General features: G+C 26.6%; 1 protein-coding gene, 1 long non-coding RNA gene and 1 pseudogene across 7 annotated transcripts; 2 read left to right on the top strand and 1 right to left on the bottom strand.

The window, feature by feature from the left end:
• Positions 1–2,830: 2,830 nt before the first annotated feature.
• LOC132908033 (speckle targeted PIP5K1A-regulated poly(A) polymerase-like) lies at positions 2,831–8,023 on the bottom strand. 6 transcript variants are annotated; one of them, XM_060961578.1, is made up of 5 exons: positions 7,873–8,023; positions 5,103–5,778; positions 4,952–5,034; positions 4,580–4,879; positions 2,831–4,484 (listed from the first exon to the last, which is right to left on the bottom strand). In XM_060961578.1, the coding sequence occupies exons 2-5, from the start codon at positions 5,345–5,347 to the stop codon at positions 3,037–3,039; spliced, it is 2,076 nt and encodes a 691-aa protein (XP_060817561.1). In that variant the 5' UTR covers positions 5,348–5,778; positions 7,873–8,023; the 3' UTR covers positions 2,831–3,036. The 6 variants fall into 6 exon arrangements, with proteins under 6 accessions (XP_060817561.1, XP_060817558.1, XP_060817560.1 ...); XM_060961575.1 differs by lacking the exon at positions 7,873–8,023 and adding an exon at positions 6,014–6,268; XM_060961577.1 differs by lacking the exon at positions 7,873–8,023 and adding an exon at positions 6,051–6,268.
• LOC132908036 (uncharacterized) lies at positions 5,787–6,502 on the top strand. The gene is made up of 2 exons (XR_009658296.1): positions 5,787–5,922; positions 6,002–6,502. It is a non-coding gene; the product is annotated as an uncharacterized LOC132908036 (long non-coding RNA).
• Positions 8,024–9,149: 1,126 nt separating the features above from the next.
• On the top strand, positions 9,150–19,421 carry LOC132908212 (uncharacterized; annotated as a pseudogene).
• The last annotated feature ends 179 nt before the right edge of the window (positions 19,422–19,600 follow it).

The following is a 19,600-nucleotide window of genomic DNA, read 5'->3' as shown; positions in this document are numbered from 1 at the left end:
AATTACTAATCAAATGCAAATATGTGGTAATTATGAATTTCATGTATTACATTAATCATGGTTTATTGCCTCATTCTATTATTTATTATTAACCATTTTTATAAATGTAACTGAATTGTTAAACTATGACCAATATTGAGAAATAAAATTGAAATAACGTTTTACTATACATATATGTATTAATTAGAAAAATTATATTCATGTACAAAAAATTTCAAGTTCCATTTTAAATTAAAAATTGTTCTGTATTATTTATCTTCATTTTTCATATATTAAGTACATATCCAAATTTTGTAATTTTAAAACACAATAAAATTAATGATTTTTCCATTTTAAAAAATTTTACAAATTTAGAAATCATTTTATATGCATTCAAACATAGAAAAAATTTAATATCGAGAAATAATAATATATATATATTTTCTTAGAATTATATCTTTTTAAATACAAAGGACAATAAATATAATTAAAAGCGTAGAAATACTTCTAGGTTAAAATATGACGTCCCCACAAATGTTTTAAGACGTGTGTAATACAATATGAATTTAATAATAATGATCTATTACGCAAAAAATGCTTATGATTTTTAGAAGAAAGAGATGAAATGACATGTTTATTTTTATTTCTATTGCTTTTACACTTTCATTAAAACCATGAACATGGGAATATTGGGACCCCTAGGTCCATGATTAAAACAATACTACAAGTCATATCATCATTTTATCTTTAATTTATAATTGAAAATTGAAATCACGATCATATAAACATATTTTGACACTCGTATACTGTAGCCTAAGGAAAACTATGCGAAAATTGAGTCGTGACTAGTTGTAAAATATCAACATTAAACATAAGAAGATCCTTATTCTGCGCATGCGTGACATACTATGAATGTCTCGAACAGAGACAGTGACACTCTATTTATCTCCGTCTCACAAGAACGAGAACTTTGTTGACTTTCCATATTTATCTTTCACAATTAGATATGACTCAATTTTCGGATGGTTTTCCCTAGGTTTCAGTATATCAGTGTGTAGACCTGTTTGTATGATCGTAATCGTGGTCCAACGAGACGAGGCAGTAAGCGCAAACAAAATGAGATTGTTGCGATTGCCACTATTGGCTACTCACTAGTGATACTCGAGTTTCTGTCTTGTCCTCATTCGACAGATTATAGGTATATACATACATATATCATATAATAAATGCTCATATTTAAAACAACGTTACAACCCGTAGAGTACTGAAGCATTCTGTTTGCGTTACAACTTGAAACAATTCGAAAACTAATTCAACGTTCGAATGAAGAAATACACAACGAGGAAGATTAACTTAAACAATAATTTATATTTAAAACTGATTATATTTAAAACTGAATATTTATAATAGATTGACTATTTTAACAAGGATTTGTGCTTTTATGAAATTTATTTATACTCTGAGCTCAGCGTGACAGTTCTAACGGTTCAACGATTCTAACGATTCTCTCTGTTTTTGGATCACAGAGTAAATTTATTTGTTGAGTAGCCGATTTATTTGTTATTCAATAAGACAAATTCTTATTAACTAATGCTAATAAACATTAATTTGATTGCGGTTTACAGTATTAGAAAGCGAGCGATTTATGCCTTGGTAATTTTTTTTCTCACGGTAACGAAAGTAAATGCGAAATTTGAGAGTGATGACAGTTGTTACTGATAAATAATTTTAACATTTAATCAATAAATTTGTTAAATAACTTTTGTTCATTGCCTTGGGTACACTGTTATACAGTTAGATTCGCGGCGTTAGAATTTACCCTATTACCATCCAAGATATTCACGTTAGAGGGGGCCACAGTCCTACATCAGTTCACAACAATAATAACAAAATTGAACTTACAAGATAAATTTTTTTAAAGTAATTAAGTATATAGACTAAATAGAGGATAATTAAGACTAAGTTAAAGTATATATAATAATATATGTAAAATTATAATGTATATCGAGGTATTATGACAGTTGAAATGAGAAATCCATGTAAATCAATTTCATTTTGTAGCTGGTAGTCAAAGATTAATAAAATATGTACATATATGTTTATATAAAATAAAATTGTAACAAAAAGTAGAAATAACAAAATTAATTGTGATATAAATTTGGTATTTTAATTAATATGTATATGTATATGTATTTAATTAATATGGTATATTAATAACTTCAAATTTTTGTGATATCTTGTAAGTTTTTGTAAAAATAAATAGATGTTTTTTTGAATAGGTCTTTCTTGATGAATAAAATATTTAAACATGAAGAAACGATTAAAGAATTATTATATTCATATTATTTTTGTATGTATGATTTTTTTTAAACATGTACTAACATCTATTTTAAAATACTCATTATTAATGAAAATAAAAATTGTACTATTGTACATCATATATTATCAGCCTTATGTAATTAATGAAAGTAGATATCTTAATTTTATGGTTTATCTAAATCCATACATGATATAAAATTAAGCTTTTAAAAGCTTTCTTTACATGTAATTAATGTATGGTGTATTGATTTAAAAAAATACAATAATATTTTGAAACATTAAACAGCAATAAAATTGTTTAAGCAGCCTAAAATTTTTGTGTATATATCATATCAATACAAATATTGTTTTGTATATAATATTGTATTGAATCGTTTTATATCATCTAATTTATATTACTTATTTTGTTATTATACAACTATTAATTGCTGTAATGTATTTTGTAACTTAATAGTTAATAAATAATCCTCTACAGTATGAAAATCATATTTACTAATAAAAGGAAGATTTGTGGAATAAATAGATAAGAAGGTTTATTTAAATTTAGTTTTGGTTTACTAATAACATTGAAATTAATATCTATATTTTTAAAAAATCTACAATAATCTAATACAGTTTTGAAGAAAATTCATAGTTTATAATACAGATAAAGATGTAATTCCTATTATTTTTCATGTTTTGGTCCAGAATTAGGTACCTAATATACATAATCAATCTTATATGTATATGGATATAGTATTACGATTTGTTAAATTGTTGCATATGTATCAATGTTCGTTTTATTATTTCAGCTATCTTACCTCTAGCAAAACAGGCAAATTCTTGAAAAACATGATCATCACAATGTTTATTACTTACAGTTAAAATTACTTTTAAGGGATCTTTCTTTTTAAATGTATAAATAAAATCTAAATTTGTTCTATTTATTATTTTTTCTTTACCACAATTTTCTACTGTTTGTTTTGACACAAGAGCTTCCTTTTGCAAACAACTCAAACTGGGATCTAAAACATTATTGTCAATTCGTCTATTGCGCCATATGCAATGGGTCCCAGTACAATGAAGTGTAACTGTATGCTGTTTTTCTATATGCACATCTGATAACATCTCAACTTTTTGCTGCTTTGCTTCTGTTTCAACTGGAAGTACTTCAACCTGTACCATGAAAACTTTTTCAAAAATATCTTTTACTATGTTAAAAATAGTAGAATACCAGTCACTATTTGAAAATTTCGTTTTTTCTGTAGTGTTTACACATGTTTCCATACTATTTGATCCATATTGAAATTGATTTGCAGAAATTGTAATATTAAATTTACCTTTCTTTTTAAGATCTGTGGTGAGCAAAGTTTTCATTAGATCTTTGTAATCATTTTTACTAGATATTGCACAAATTTCTGCACCAATTTCACAATATCTTACAACAGAATCCAATGTGGAAATTTGTGTGCTTGCTGTAACATTATGACATAGTTCTATAGGGTCTTGTACGCACATTGGTTTATTAACATTGAATTTGAGAGATTCATCTTCTTTTACACATGCTTTATATCTATTCATGCATGATGGTAAATTTTTTATATTTTTAAACTCTGATTCTGTGTGTACCATTCCATCTATAGGACATATTACTTGCGATTTAAATTCAAAAGTCGCATAAAAAAAGAAAAAGCCATGAAGAAGTTGTGGAATATTATTTTTATTTGTAATTGGTGGTATTACTGCATTTGTGTCAAAATTAACTTGCCATCCATTTATAATTTGTGGTCGACATGTATTTTTCAATATCATTAAAGGAGGAATAATATTAACAGATGGCTGTTGTAAATAAAAAATAATTAACAACACTAAAGCATAATTGGATATTTTCCGTCCACTTGATATTTTAAAATGTCGTGCCCAATATTTAATAAGCAACATTAGTGGTTTTAACCTGTTATCAAGAGATATGCAATATTTTATCAAATAGCTTTTATATACACCCAAACTATTTTTGAATGAGATATCACAAGAAACATTTGTTCTAACATAATAAAATTTTATAATAGGCGTCTTAGCTTTTGGAATTAATATTATGTTAGAAAAAACACAGTTCATTCGATACATAATTTTTTTTACTTCTTTAAAAATCTTATGCATAGTCCATGCATCTGTTGATGTACTTTTACTTTCATTTATTGGTTCACCTTCAATAAAAGGATATGTACTATTATTAAAAAGAATAATATAAATACATGTATTATAAAATAATAATAAAATTGGATAAAAAATTGTGTCTCACCAATATCCATATATATATCTAAATCACATTCTTTAAAACCTAATCCAGTTTGAGTTGAACCAAATCTATATGTTTTACATCTTGGAAATATCACTTTAAATATTTTATCCATTTGTGTACAAATAGATTTGTATCTTGTTTCTAATTCAATATCAGTAAGTTGTACTGCATTTAAAAATATCATTAACTGATTATCAAATGTAGATTCTTCTTCAAATATATATTTTATGTTATCATAACTTATAGAATCTGTATTTTCCATGGGATTATTTTGTTTCTCTGATTTTGATCTTTTTAAATCTTAAAAGAAGATATTTATAATTTATAAACATAAAAATATTTTTTTTTTTCCAAATGAATAATAATACTCACTATTATGTGCTTTTCTTTTTTCTATATTCAACTTTACATTATCTATCCAAATTGGTTTATTTAATACAGCTTCAGCAGAACTTCTACAACAAGAAGATTATAAATATAATTACAATATCAAACAATACAACAATATTAAATATAATTTTACCTGTCACAAAATTCAACTATGAGATATCTTGGACCAAATTGATGTCCTTTAATTACACCATATTGTTGAAAAAAATGAATAAGTCTATGAGCAGGAATAAATTTCGGTAATGGCAAAACAACAATTGATCTTTCCATAACTTGCAATCGTTCCAGTGCTTTTAAATGTTTCTTACCTGCAAGATGACCTTGCAAGGCATATTCATCTTGAAAATATGTTGAACATATGTCACAATGTTTTGACATTTTTAATTAAGTATTTAAAAGCATATAATATTTTTTACTTCAAATTTATCAAAATTTTATCTGTTTTGTCTTTTTTTTTAGTACTATTAAACATTTAATAATTTACACATCAATAAGATATTTAAAAAATTGATCTTCTTTAAATTATATCTTTTTTTAAATATATAATAATGTATATAATATTGGCTATTACATAATATTTTACTGAAATACAAATAAGTCTTTTTATTTTGTACAAAAGTCTCTTATCTCATTCAAAATGCATTAATTGTTGTATTTATTTTTTAATTCCAAATTTCAAATTGCTTTTTGATCTGTTCACATATTCCACAATGTATTTTAAGAGTGATACATTGTATAACTTAGTATTTAAATTCTTATTACAGAGAAATACAATAAATGCACTTTTCTCTGAAGTTGTATATTTAAACCTGTAAATAATACGAGCAATGAAACAATCCAGTTTTTATAATCTTCAAATTTTAATATGAACATATAAAAATATTATTGTCAACTTATAGCAGTTATAAAAATCAAATATTAGATTTTAATACATTATATAAAGATAACAATAAGTAAATATGGAATTAGTATCTACACATTACACATCTACATTGATGAATAATTTAGTTTACTTTATTAATTTTCTTTCAGAGAATCACTCACCGACAGATAATGAATATACAACATTCTACACCCTAACCTGTCCTAACCTAAGGTTTATTTCCATTGCTTACGATTTACAAACGTTTTGGGGGAAAATATCATATGTTCCTTACGACGAATTGCTGAATGTTAACGGAAATGACGTTTACCGTTATTCTCGTAAATAAAGCATATCAAAAAGTATTTTTAATTTTCGAAAATGTTATAAATCTGTATTTGTAACAGTACTGTTACAAAGTTATTTAAAGTTTTGTCAAATTTTAAACGTGTAAAATGAAAGCATAACTCAAATTAATACATAATTTTAGTAATAACTTTATGAATAGAAGAAAGTGACACAATAAAATGTTATCTAAGGTCTCAGGCATGCTTATAATGTTCATCAAATTATTTATTGATAAGTGTTATTAAGTTTTACAAATATTTATGTTGGATGTTTTTACATATGTAATATTAATATATTTCTAATGAAATATTTTATATACAGGATTTAATTTTGTTCTTATAATATTTTATAATATAACTTAAAATTTACTTTTATCTTTACTTTGGATTTCCAAATTTAATTTGAAAAATTTCATTTGGATGAAGTTCTGAGCTGAATGCATATTGTGTAATTCTTTAGATTACAACATTATTGTTTCTAGAATCTGATGTCATATGAAAATAAATATACAATATTTTTAAAAGAAATTTAACAAAAAACATTTTACAAATTTTGTTATAACCCATCATGTGTCTGTGTACTTTTAATATCTTGCAACTGCTTAAGACAGATTACTGAAGATTTAAAATATATAAATATATTTTTATAATGCAAATTCATTGAATGTAATTACTTTTGTTAAAAGGGTGCTGTTACATAAATCTAATTTTTCAATAAAAGGTTTCAAACTAAGTGGTATAAAACATGGTATATGTAATAAGTGGAAAGTAGCTTTCGGTACTTTTAAAAAATTTTTCAATTTTTCAAACGTGTTTAGAGGAATTACTTTAGCGAATGTAAGATTAAAAAATAATTTCAATTGCTTTTTATTAATATGATACTTGCAATTTGATTTTACTGGATTAGATTCTTGTTTATGGATTAAATGCTTCAAAATACTAAAATACTGAAATTTTTTACGTCCCTTTTTAAATTGCTCCAAAAGCAAAGAAACAAATGGAATAGAATCTTCATAATTAGCAACAATATTATTGTTTATACTTTCTTTTATAATAAAATTATATATGTATTTCATTCCCAAGTTTATTTATGTCCAAAAGAACTTATCAAACTTGTATAACTTATATAACGTGGTAAAGATGAAAATGTATAAATGAATATCTAATTCTTTATTTGTATATTACAATTTATGATAGACATTTTGTTTAGGAAATATTTCCCATTTTTTGTTTTATTATTTTCTTAGCTTTCATTTGAGCTAGACCTAAAATAATAATTTATTAGTAATTTATAACATGGTATTTTTACTTTTTTTTATCATATTGAATTTACATAAGTTTAAGGTTATTACATATAAATGATACATACATATAAGAGTATCAAAACTTATTTGAAATATCATAAGTATGATATTTAGTATGTAATATATCTGACATAAAAAGCCTTTAGGCAATGTTTCTTTCTGCAATTTTTCTTTAGTTCCTTATCTATTTCGAATGTAATGTTTTCAAAACATTCATATAAATATTCCGATAATAAGCTCTATGTCATAGAAACTTCAGAACCAACATTTATCGTGTTGAAATAACATTTTATGACGTAAATAGTGCCTAGTTTAGAAAAAAGTAAAAAAATTAAAAGTATGAAAATGTAGATAAATAATCAAGATAATAATAAACTAAAATATACGAACTGCTGAAACTTTGTATTAAAGGCTTTTTTTATACTTCAAGCGGGAGAATTATCCATCGTTTATATTTTATAATTAAAAAGTCAATATGTGAAAATGACGATATTTTTTAATACAGAAAGAGCATAAATATCAAACACCGAGCATAAATATCAAAATATCAAAACTACTTGATTAGGGGAGAATGTTTGTATATGCGCATTAAATTGGTACGCAGCCTATTACGGATACGGTGAATATTTTGGATATCGCATTGTTTCTCCTTTCGTATGAATAGGATATTTAAATTATTAAAATGTTATCTTTTAAGAATCTTTAAATAATTTTTAATTACGATATAACTACTAACGCAATAATCTATTTTTCATACAGTTATAGTTGTTGCATAAAATATTAACATTACATATCAAAAAACTGCTATTTACAGAACAGATTGCATAATAGCGCCGCAAGATCTACTAAATATTACGTATAGGAAATTTATATATTTAAATTTATTATAATAAACTGTACGAAAAATTGTATTTAATACTGGTTGCATATATATTTGATTTAAAAAATTATTTTCCTTAATCAAAGAGAAATTTAAAAAACGAATTTTATAATTTCATAATTGAAATTTTTAATGATAATGTAAGGAAAATTTTGCATTTTTATATAATTCTTAAATAAATTGTCTTATAATATATATTAAAAAATAAAAAATTTTTCCGTATAGATTGATTCTGTACTTTATAAACGATATTTTACTGATTAGTTTTGCTAAATAAAATTATTGAATTGTTTCATTAGATATTACATCGACAGGTAGAGTATTACATCAATAATACTATCATAAGTATATATGTATGTATATATACGTTATTCTATAATATATATCATTGTAGAGTTTAAGATATGTAATACTTATGAAAAATCATTTAAAAATTGAAAGTTTATTAAAAGTCCATTTATACACTACCTATTAAAATTAAAAATTTTCAATTATCTAGTGCTTTGTAGTACTATATAACCTAGTTTACAAGATTATATAAATATATACATATATGTATATATATTTTTTAATAGCAATTTGTTTAAAATAATGTAAAAAAGATATATTTATATAATTTTAGTAAAAAAATAATTTTAAAAAAGTGAAGATGTAAGGTTGAAAAAAAGTGACATTATAAAATATTTATTTAAAAATAATTGAAATAGTTGAATTTACATCACAAATAGGGTTGGTAAACCTGAGTATGAGCAAAAACCACATGGAAAAGGTACTGATGATCAGTGGGAAGAGGTGAAAGTATTAAGAGACAGAGAAGAACGACAGATGAGAAGCGCCACAAGACGGAGATGCGGACGTTTTAGAAAACATTCGGCATGGATCGAGCTCCATGTTCGCCCGTGAAAGTGATGCGGTATATCCGCGATTAGGGGATACAAATCTCGTGTCTAGTGGGAGGACGTTGAATAGTTTGTATGCGTTAGTTTGTGAGTCAGTATTTGGAACCGGTCGTTTCGAGAGTGGCAAGGTTAGTTTAAGGGTGTGTAATCTCTCGGCGTGTCAGAAAGTAGCGTGGCGAAACGATTTTTGGTTTGGTCTCGGTGCACGAGGAAATCTTGGTAAAAACCGATCGCGACAACACAAAGTAATACAGTTTAATCGAAAGAAGATATCGGAAAGAACGACGGAGAGGAGAATACTAATAACAAAGGCAAAAATAATAACGTTAAAAGTGGTGGCGAAGGCGGCGACAACGACAACGACAGTGACGGCGACGACAGCGGTGGCGCAAGGTGTGAGGACGAGGTGAATGCACGGCGGCCGCGGTGTGTGCCAGTGGTGTGCGCGCTCGTCGCTCGTGGAAACCCGCCAAAACCCGCGGCCGCGAACAACCACCAGCAAGAGCAGCAACAATAGCAATAACAACAGCAGTAGAAGGAAAAGGAGAAGGAGGAGGAGAAGGAGGAGAAGGTGGAACAGCATTAGCAGCAGTAGTAGTAGTAGTAGTGGTAGCAGCAGCAGCAGCAGCAGCAGGAGCAGAAGCAGCGGTAACGCGCGACGTTGTGCTGTTTTGACAACTTTCCGCCGCGTCGGGGCGTCGCGCCGTTTCTCTCGCGGCGGCGGCGGCAACAGCAGCAGAGACAACAACAACGGGATCAACTCGTTTTAAGAAGGTCGTTCGTGACGGCGGTTACTGTTGCGACGCTGCTGACCCCTCAGCCTATACGACGACGACGGCGGTGGCGACGACGACGGTGGTGGCGGCTGCGTTGTTATTATTTTGCCGCGGTGCTTTTGACCCTACAAACCGGGCGAGTTCATTGCAGCGCTTTCGCGGGGGTGTCAGCCAGTTTTATTACTCCGGCCTTCTCCGTCCGCAGCAGCAGCGCCGACGGCGCCAGAACCATACCACGACGTGGTATATGCAGCATGTCTACTAGTGTATGTACTTGATCACACCAATAATCAAGGCACGTTGAACCGCCTATTCATAGGGCGAGAAGTTGCCGACAACTTCTGAACATTGACTTAGTGCGATATCTTGACCGAGTCAACTGAAAAGAACTACAGTGACGTTGCGACTGATTGTGAGAAAGGACGCGACGAACCACGTGATATACCTGTCGTCGGGCCGCGTCATGCAAAGCATGCTCGACTCCCCGATGGCCATAACCTGAATTGAGCCGATTTGACCCGATTAAACCCGATTCAACGTAGTCGCAGTTGAACGAACAAGCAAACGAACGAATGAAAGAAAACAAACGGTAGCCATTGACTTTTTTCGTCTTTCCTCGTGCTTGCGCTCTCGTTATTCTCTCTGCTGTTTTTTCCTTGTGATAAAGAACACGCTACCGCTTTTTGCGATTAACATGAGGATGTTCGCTTGTGAGTAACAAGTGTATTATGCTTTGATGGTATTATTCGTCTAGTGTGAAAACAAAGTAAAGATTTAATCACAGGAAAAAGATCAGTCAGTCTGCTTCTAACAGGTGACTAGTTGAACAAATGGACGGATTGATCGCGATACGTATACTGTTTCTCGTTCGTTTGGTGTCCTCTTATAACGGTGTTAACTTGAAATAATCATGCTATGGAGCACTTTGCACTTAGTGTCATTGATACAGTGTCGGTATAGTGTCAACCGTTACGTGTAATTGTCTGAAGGTGGTGGCGTGGGAGTCCGACATTTTAACCGCTCGTATTCACGAAAAGATACAAGTGTCCACGTGTGAAATACGGTCGCCACTCAGGCCCGTGAGAATCACAAGTCGAGCTTATCAACAAGATTTTTTAGTGTCTTCTCTGATAAGAAACTTACTATGCGTGCGGTTAATATTTGATTTCATGGTCACGATCTATTTATTTTTCCATTTTCGTGACCACACCGTTCATTACCAAAGAAAAAGGTGTCAAGCACGTTTCTTACGTCGCACAGTGGGTTATTTGCTCGATCTAGTTGGGCAAAAGTCAGTTTTGTTAAACTCATTACAGGTAAAAATAACTTTTTATCTGAGAAAGGCAAGTACCACGGAGGCAATAAACTGCAACTGTTTTCATCTTCACATTAACATGTATAGTTTCTGATGATTAATTGAAACTTGACCGTGTCTCACAACGAACGTACATTTTGTTGCTTATTTCCGCGATAATCTTTCAAATTCGTCACTTTTTCCTTTTTTTAAAGATATTTGTCAGTATCAAATTATTTCCTAGATTTTCCTGAAGTAGGTAAAGATGCATAAGTCTCAAGCATTTTAATTAAAATTTCATTCATTTCAACATACTTAAAGAGCATTAAGGAAAGGAATTTTTTAGTTAAATTTAAAGGATCTATCATCATAACTTGAAAGGATTTGTTAAAACACATGAATCTCTTTATGATCATTATGAATATAATAAATGGTCATATGTGATATTTTTTCACTAAGGATTACTTTTACTTGAAAATTTTATTTTTAGGACCATCTTGGGTTAAAACAATGACTCGAAGAGATATATATCAAAGAGAAATATATCAGAATATATTTTATATAATGCAACAAAAATAACATTGTGATATTGATGAAAAATTAAAATTTGTCAAAAATTACATTTTGAGTCATGAAGAATACTTGGAGGATTAGACCAAGAAAATTAAAAATAAATTTCCATACATAAAGTCCGAAATAAAATATACATTTTGTACACATATCTTAGTTATATTTAATTATATGTACATATTATTATATTTATCGATAATAACAATTAAACCATTAAAATTCTAATGATTTTTTGTCTTTAAATTGTTTTAATTTTACCACAAATAAGTCAGTAATCATGTTATCGATCAAGCAAATAACAGAAGTAATTTTGACCAGCTAAATTGGAAAAACATCCCACTGTGTGTCAATTTAACAATTTTAAGAAAGAGTAAATGATGGAAATTGTGTAATTTTGTTTAATAGCAGAAGAAAGGAAATTATAATTTTTAGAAACCAGTGTGTCTATTGACAAGTTAACAGCATCGTTGAAAAATATCTGTGCTTTGTACTTTTTAGTGAAGTGTTGGATGGTATTTTATCAAGTGTCTAACAATGAAAAATACCTGGTGAGTCAAAATTTTAATATATAATATTTATAAAAATATGTAATCATTTGTTCTTGCAAAGCATATGTTTTAATTAGTTATTTGAGATAAAGAAAATGGGAGAAAAGAAGGAAAACAATATAGGGGGGGGGGATTGGTAGTAGAAAAAAACTAAAGAAGTATAATTTTATACTTTTATTTATATTATTATTCTTTTTATTAATGTAGTTAGAAAAAAACGTGAAAAAATGAAAGAAGGAAGAGAAGAATATTTATAAACAAAAAAATTCATTTATTTTGTTTTTAGTTCTTAAAACTTTAATTTTTAAATTATGAAATTTTATTGTATTGTGTATTTTGAAACGTTCGTACTGCATCGAAAAGGTAAATGGACTGAAAATAGTATATAATAGATTTAGTTATTTTTAATGTCCTTGTATTTTTTTATATTAATTAATTTTTAATGTTATTTTTATCCTTTATTTCTTCTTTTAAATTTACGATTTTGTGATTCGTGTAGAAACGAATGTTTCTAGGTTAGGTTACTGATCATTAGTACTTAACCTCTAATACGGTTAATTATCTCATTTCTTTTTCTTGATCTTATCTTAATTTTATTTCATTTTTCATTATTCATACATGTTAATAAACAAAAAAAAGAATTTCAAACAATGTAATTGTTTTTTCCTTTTCCTTCAAAATTGTATATCGATAATTTGAAATCAGTAAATGTCTAGTCTAATTGTTATCAACTTGTTACAATTTGTTATTATTTATAAAGTTTTACTCTCTACTTTTTGTAAAAAGGTGTATTTTTTATAAAATGAAGAAGGTAAAACTCAACTAGAGATTTATTCAAGATCATTTTATTGTTCACTTAGTAAAGCGACATATTTTACTACATGAAATATATTGCTATTTTTGAAATTATATCAAATATGATGTTAACTTGGTTATAAAAAATAAAAGTAATATCATAATATTTAATATAAGTATTTCAAATGGTTACAAGTAGGAATTAAAGCAAGTTATTAATTGCCAGTATAATATTATATTTTTTATATTCTATTTGAATAGTTCCTATATCCTATTGGCAGTTGCAGGTTTTTAACAAATTATGGTTATATTAAATTGTTAGACTTAATAGTGTATATGACAATTGGTTATAGATTTAATTCCATTTTAAAATAAAAGTTAGATTATAACATATAAGAATAAATTTGATTGTGTTGTAGAAATTTTAAGTTTTATATCATTGACCTTTTAATGATTTTTTTATTTTAAAGTATTTTGTACTTTAAAGTAATAGTATGAAACTTTTAAGTTTGTGCTTCATGTATTGTTCATTCCCATATTGTAAATTCTAAATTATCATATATTTTAAAAAGGAAATCACATATTCTTAGAATATTTGGATTTTAAAATATGTAAAATAGTTTTGAGTTTTTAAAATCAATGTAGCCTCCATCATTTTTAAAACATTAGAGAGTAAGAAGCAAAGCGAAAAAGACTATTATATTGTAATTTTAAATTGAAATTATAAGATTTGAGAGGGTTTTTTTGAAATCAAAATTACTGAGGGTAGACATAAAGATAGATAATTCTTTTAGTTTCAATTATTAGTTGTTTTATATCTATTATATTATTTATTTTTATAATTTATTATAATACACGCAACGACAGATCAGGGTCATTAGATTTTTTATACTTTGATAAGGTGAACAAATTTTTAAATATTTTACATTTGTTAAATGTTTACAACACTAAAAACTTAAAGATATACATGCAACAGTGTGTTAAGTAATGTGATTAGAGGCTCTTAATGAATATTGCAGTGTAAAAGAAACAACATTATTGTGCATATATGTGATATTTACTATTATGTTTTTAATACTGCATGTTTAATAATGATATATAATTGTTAAAATACTTGTATCTATAATTTTTATTATTGTTTAATTAATTATATATAATCTGTAATTAATGTATAAGTGCAATGAAAAGAAACAAGTAATGTAGAATAATGTAAGATTTGCAATTTACTATTGATGCAAATTGTGATTAAAATTGATTTATTGGTTGCAGTAATTCTTAATAGAAATACAATTTTTAAATATAAAATTCATATTTATGTATAAACTAAACATTTAATTATTATGATAATATTACACAATTTTTTTTATATTCCATGTTATTCATATTTTAGTTATAATTTGATAATTAATTACTGCTAATATCTTGAATGTTATGACTTGTTTGATATTTCATTACTTTGATATTTATAACTTGTTAAGCATTGTTACGACTTTATTTATTGATTAATAAATGAGTTATTAAATTAATAAAGTAGTACTGATTATGATATTTAATGGTAGATTTAAAAGTATTGACTTTTTAAGATGATGCGCATTAGTACATATTAAATTATTGTCATGTTTTTAGTTTTCAACTGAGTTAACTATTTAAAATCAATAATTAAAATATTATAAATATATTAGATCATTTAATATTATAATACATGAAATATATTTATGAAGTATAATCTCATTTATATTGAAAGAAGCACATTTTTACTATCATTGTAAATCGCACATTATTTTATCTAAGTTATTTAAAAATGTAAAGTCATAAAATTTTATAATAGATATTTTATAATAAATATGAATATTTACAGAAGTACATAATATATGCCATGTAATTAATATTCTAGATCATGTTAGAAGATGGTTATATAATATCATTCTTTCTATTTTATATTTCAGAATTAAAAAATAATGCGAGAAATTTTAAATTGGTGTTATGTGTACTATGTTATCATGTATATTATATGTTCATTAAATCTTGGATATTGATATTAGTTTTGTTGTTCTAAACATTCAAAAATATTAGTTTTATCATTTAATTAATGGAAGTAAAATTTTTGTTAATAAGAAAAGTATAAAATTATGTCACATACATACACTTGGAATTTAAATCTCATTAAGAATTTGATTTCTTTAACTAGAAACATATTATATGTATATGGAGACATAAAGCAAAAGAATGTCTGTGTTTTACATGATATATATTAAATATTTTTTAATGTGCAGATAGAAATTATAATACTGATGATAAAAATTTGTATAAAGCAATGATTCATTTGATTAGAGGATTAATGAAGAAAACAGTTGCTTACTTTAATGCAAAATTAAAAACATTGTTAACTTTTCTTTTGCATTATACAGTTAGTAATTTATAATACAATATCTGTTTTTATAATTTAATTGAATTATCATAAAATAAATGAATGTAGTCCACAATAATATTAACTTGATTATAATAGGGTAGCAATATACAATAATGTAAACATTAAAAATCCAATATAAGAATCTAATGCATAATAGTATAAGGAATTAGAAATAAAAACCCAGAAAATTCCTTGTAATAGGCTCTGTGTCTAAAGTACAATGACATAAATAAAATGAAATAAAAAAGAAATATTACTTTGATTGTTACTATAAATCACTTATATCATTTTTCCTTTTGATAAAAATTATACATTGCTATACTTCATTACAAAAATCTTATAATATGATATTTGATATTAAAGCTTTGTACGATACTTTTTGACAAAAGTTTAAATAACAATTTAATATATACTTTGTTTTAAAATGTTAAAGTATAGCTTTATGGAAGACATATCGTGGAAATATGCATCTTTTATAGTGTATAATTTTATTTCTTTTATTACTATGTCTAAAATTAAGGAAAAGTAATAATTATAAACAAATAAATATTTGTTTACATTTTAATTTCATTTTTAAAATGTGTTACATTTTGTTTTATGATATTGAATATTTATAATATGTGAAGATTAATGTTTAAATTCAAAGGATCTGTTATACATAGTTTGTTACGATAAACATTAATGAACGAATATAGGCTAAATTAATTGATAAAGTGTAACTAGATTATGTATATAAATATCATTCCTTGTTTATGCAATGTTATTGATTTAATGTATATATGTATGTATAATCATAATTAATCTGAAGTACGCATTACAGGATATGATTAATAAAATAAATCAAAAGTTTAGTAAATAAAGCACCATAAAATTGAAATATTTTTAAAAAAATTTTTATAATTTTATAATCTCTTTTATAATCTTAAGAAATACAAGGGCGATTAAAATAATAAAGTTAGGTGAAGTAGTATTACTTGTTTAATTATTATTCTGTTTTGTTTATTTCTTAATTGTAGCTTTGGTTTCTTGTTTCTTCGCTATTCCATTTTGATGAATATATAGAAATTTATAAATTCCAGTAAAATAAAAAGATATAATTTAGATGATCTTGGTATTATTTGGTTTCCTTCTTAGAATGCATTTATATTTAGATCATTATTAATTATTTATTTAGTAGGATTCTTTATTGTGCCTGAAAAATTTTATGTATTGTTTGATTGTATCATTTTAATTTTTATACATCTTTTAGATTGATTTTTATACGTATGTTATCGGTAATTGGTGTATTTTAAAATCTTATGCCACATCAAACACTATTATTAGTACTAAATTATTAGTAAAAATATCTAAAGCTGTCGAATTATATATTTTTAAATAAAAATATTAGCAATTAATTAAATAAATTGTTACTGGCTCTTTGTAACTAACTTTACCTAGTTTTATATCAGTATTTAACAATATCCATAATGCCATAACCATGATAAAATTGAGAAAATCTATATATATACATCTTGATGAGTACCTAGAAATACATATTTTGTTCTTAAAGTAATTATTAATTATTATTCTGTAATATAAATTTTATCGTTCAAATTCTGATTGTTTAATGATATACTCGCGAAATTTCATGATTTTAATTTTATCTATAATACTTTGTTACATTTGTAAAATAAAAAAATATGCTGTAGGAAATACGTTCACGATTAAAACCTGTTAAGTTCGATTAGGATCAAAATTATTTAGACTATTTTACTTTTCTTTTCATTAAATAAACCTATATATAACACATCCTACGTGCGCGTATGCGGAAACGACGTGCCTAATAATAGGCGACACGTTTACCGTCGACACTTATTGGGTAGCTTACTTACGAGATATATTTTGGAAGTAATAGGATTGACATTATAAAATGTATTTTATATCTTATGTTTAAGAAGGAAGTTATATATACAATTATTGGTTGAAGTATGCTTCTCGAATTTTGCTAAAAATTTATATAAATATGTATTTCGATATTTAATTAAAGGCGTTTAAAAGGTATATCAACGAACAAGAATGCTTTATTTTCAGTGGAAAAGGAATTATGCTTTTCCCCTTTTTTTTCTTATAACTTGTAACGTGTGACTGTGGTAAAAAAGTAGGGTTGTATAGTATATTAAAACACATTAGTGATTTTCTCAATCCAAGTTCAAAATTCACGACATTGTTGAATTTTTTAATTGTTAATTAATATTTATAGATGTACTAGATCATAAGTCTTACTGCAATGAATAGTATATATATCTTGTTCCCGAAATTTTTTGTAACGAGAAAATTCGCTATTTTTCTGTATTTCTTCTAATATCTACACAACAATAAATAATAACTTAAAAACTTCTTCTATTGTTATTCTATTGTTATTTATATAGTGTAGTGTAACATAATATACTACATTTTTATTGGTCCTTGTACATTTATTGAAAATTGTACAGTGTCCGAATATTTATAATCGACTGTACATACATATACATATATATCTAATACTTGCATTTTAAATAATAAAGCATTTAGAAATGAATTCTTTGGATAGTAATTTTGCGTTACTTAAATATCTATTTGATATTTAATTGTATTCGTTAAAAAATTCATCATTACTATTGTCACTATTAATTCTGTGTTTCTCTTGTAAGGGTTAAAGTTGCATGAATGTGTAACAAATTTAGTAACAAATACGTCTTAGATTATAAGCACGCGCATCAGTTCCTAACCTAACTTTTATACGCTGGGTGACAAATATATCACTGTAATTAGAAGTACTCGATACGATATTCTAAAATCTTTTTAAGTGTAGAAATTTTTAGAAAATTAAATTATTTCATAAAATTATCAATCAATAATATATGAATATATATGAATGTATTTACAAGACAGGTGGTACACGTGGTTTGTGGATCCATAATTAATGAAATTATAAAATTTAAAATTTTTCAAGAATTTCTTTATATCAAGATGAATTTAATTCTTGATTTGCAAGAACTTATGATTCTTTTTTATAGAAAAATAAATTAGTTGACACAAGTATTAAATAGCGCTTTAATGGTTTACTGTTTGATTTCAGACATCAACATCACAAAGATCATGGAAGTTGATAGTGAAATTGAATGAAAATTCGTTTCGTCGAAAAGTGGAATTTACAGCGTAAGACGACAAGTGAATTGCTAGCAGTAAAAAATAAAGAAAATAAAGAACTGAACGTATCGTTGTTGAAAATTGATAAAATTAGTTAAAAGAACAGAAAAGGGCTTAGGAACGAAAAGGATTACACGAGGGGGAGAGTATCGAAAAGCGAGTGTACACATTCGTGGATTGCGTAATAAAAAGGGAGAGAGAGAGAGTGAAAAAGAAAAAAACTCAGTGTGTTTGTAAATAAGAGTTATTTTTCGTATGAGGGAAAAGGAGCTACATCGACGTCGAAACGAGGAGAAACGAGTGAGAAGACGTTTAAAAGTCCTTGAACGAAAGAAGGTTCGGAGGACTTTCTCTCTCTCTCTCTCTCTCTCTCTCTTAGAAGGATATACGAAGGTGATAAAACACTGGTAACAGAGGATAAGAAAGAGGTGAATGAAGGAGAAAGAAATACAGTGTCACAATTATTATCGAGCCTTTTTTCTATAGCCTTCATTCAAAATCAATCGTGTTTCTTCCACTTCTAGAAGAATATTATTCGCGAAGAGTGACTAGTTTAGATTTGAAAAGACTGAAAAAATTTTCACGGAAAGCAAGAGAGAGAGAGAGAGAGAGAGAGAGAGAGAGAGAGAGTGAGCGTATAAACGGAAGTAATATAAGAAAAAAGAAAGAGACCGTGAAAAAGAACACCTGGAAAAGAAGGGCTGAAAAGAAAGAAAGAAGAGAAAAAGAGAAGTGCGTGGTGAAGAAGGGAAAGGAGGAAAGAGTGCACGCTCTGAAG

This window comes from Bombus pascuorum, chromosome 6 (genome assembly GCF_905332965.1).
Source record: "Bombus pascuorum chromosome 6, iyBomPasc1.1, whole genome shotgun sequence".
Lineage (NCBI taxonomy): Eukaryota > Metazoa > Arthropoda > Insecta > Hymenoptera > Apidae > Bombus > Bombus pascuorum.
Note: the sequence above shows the minus strand (reverse complement) of the source record. Positions and strands in the feature narration are given on the sequence as shown.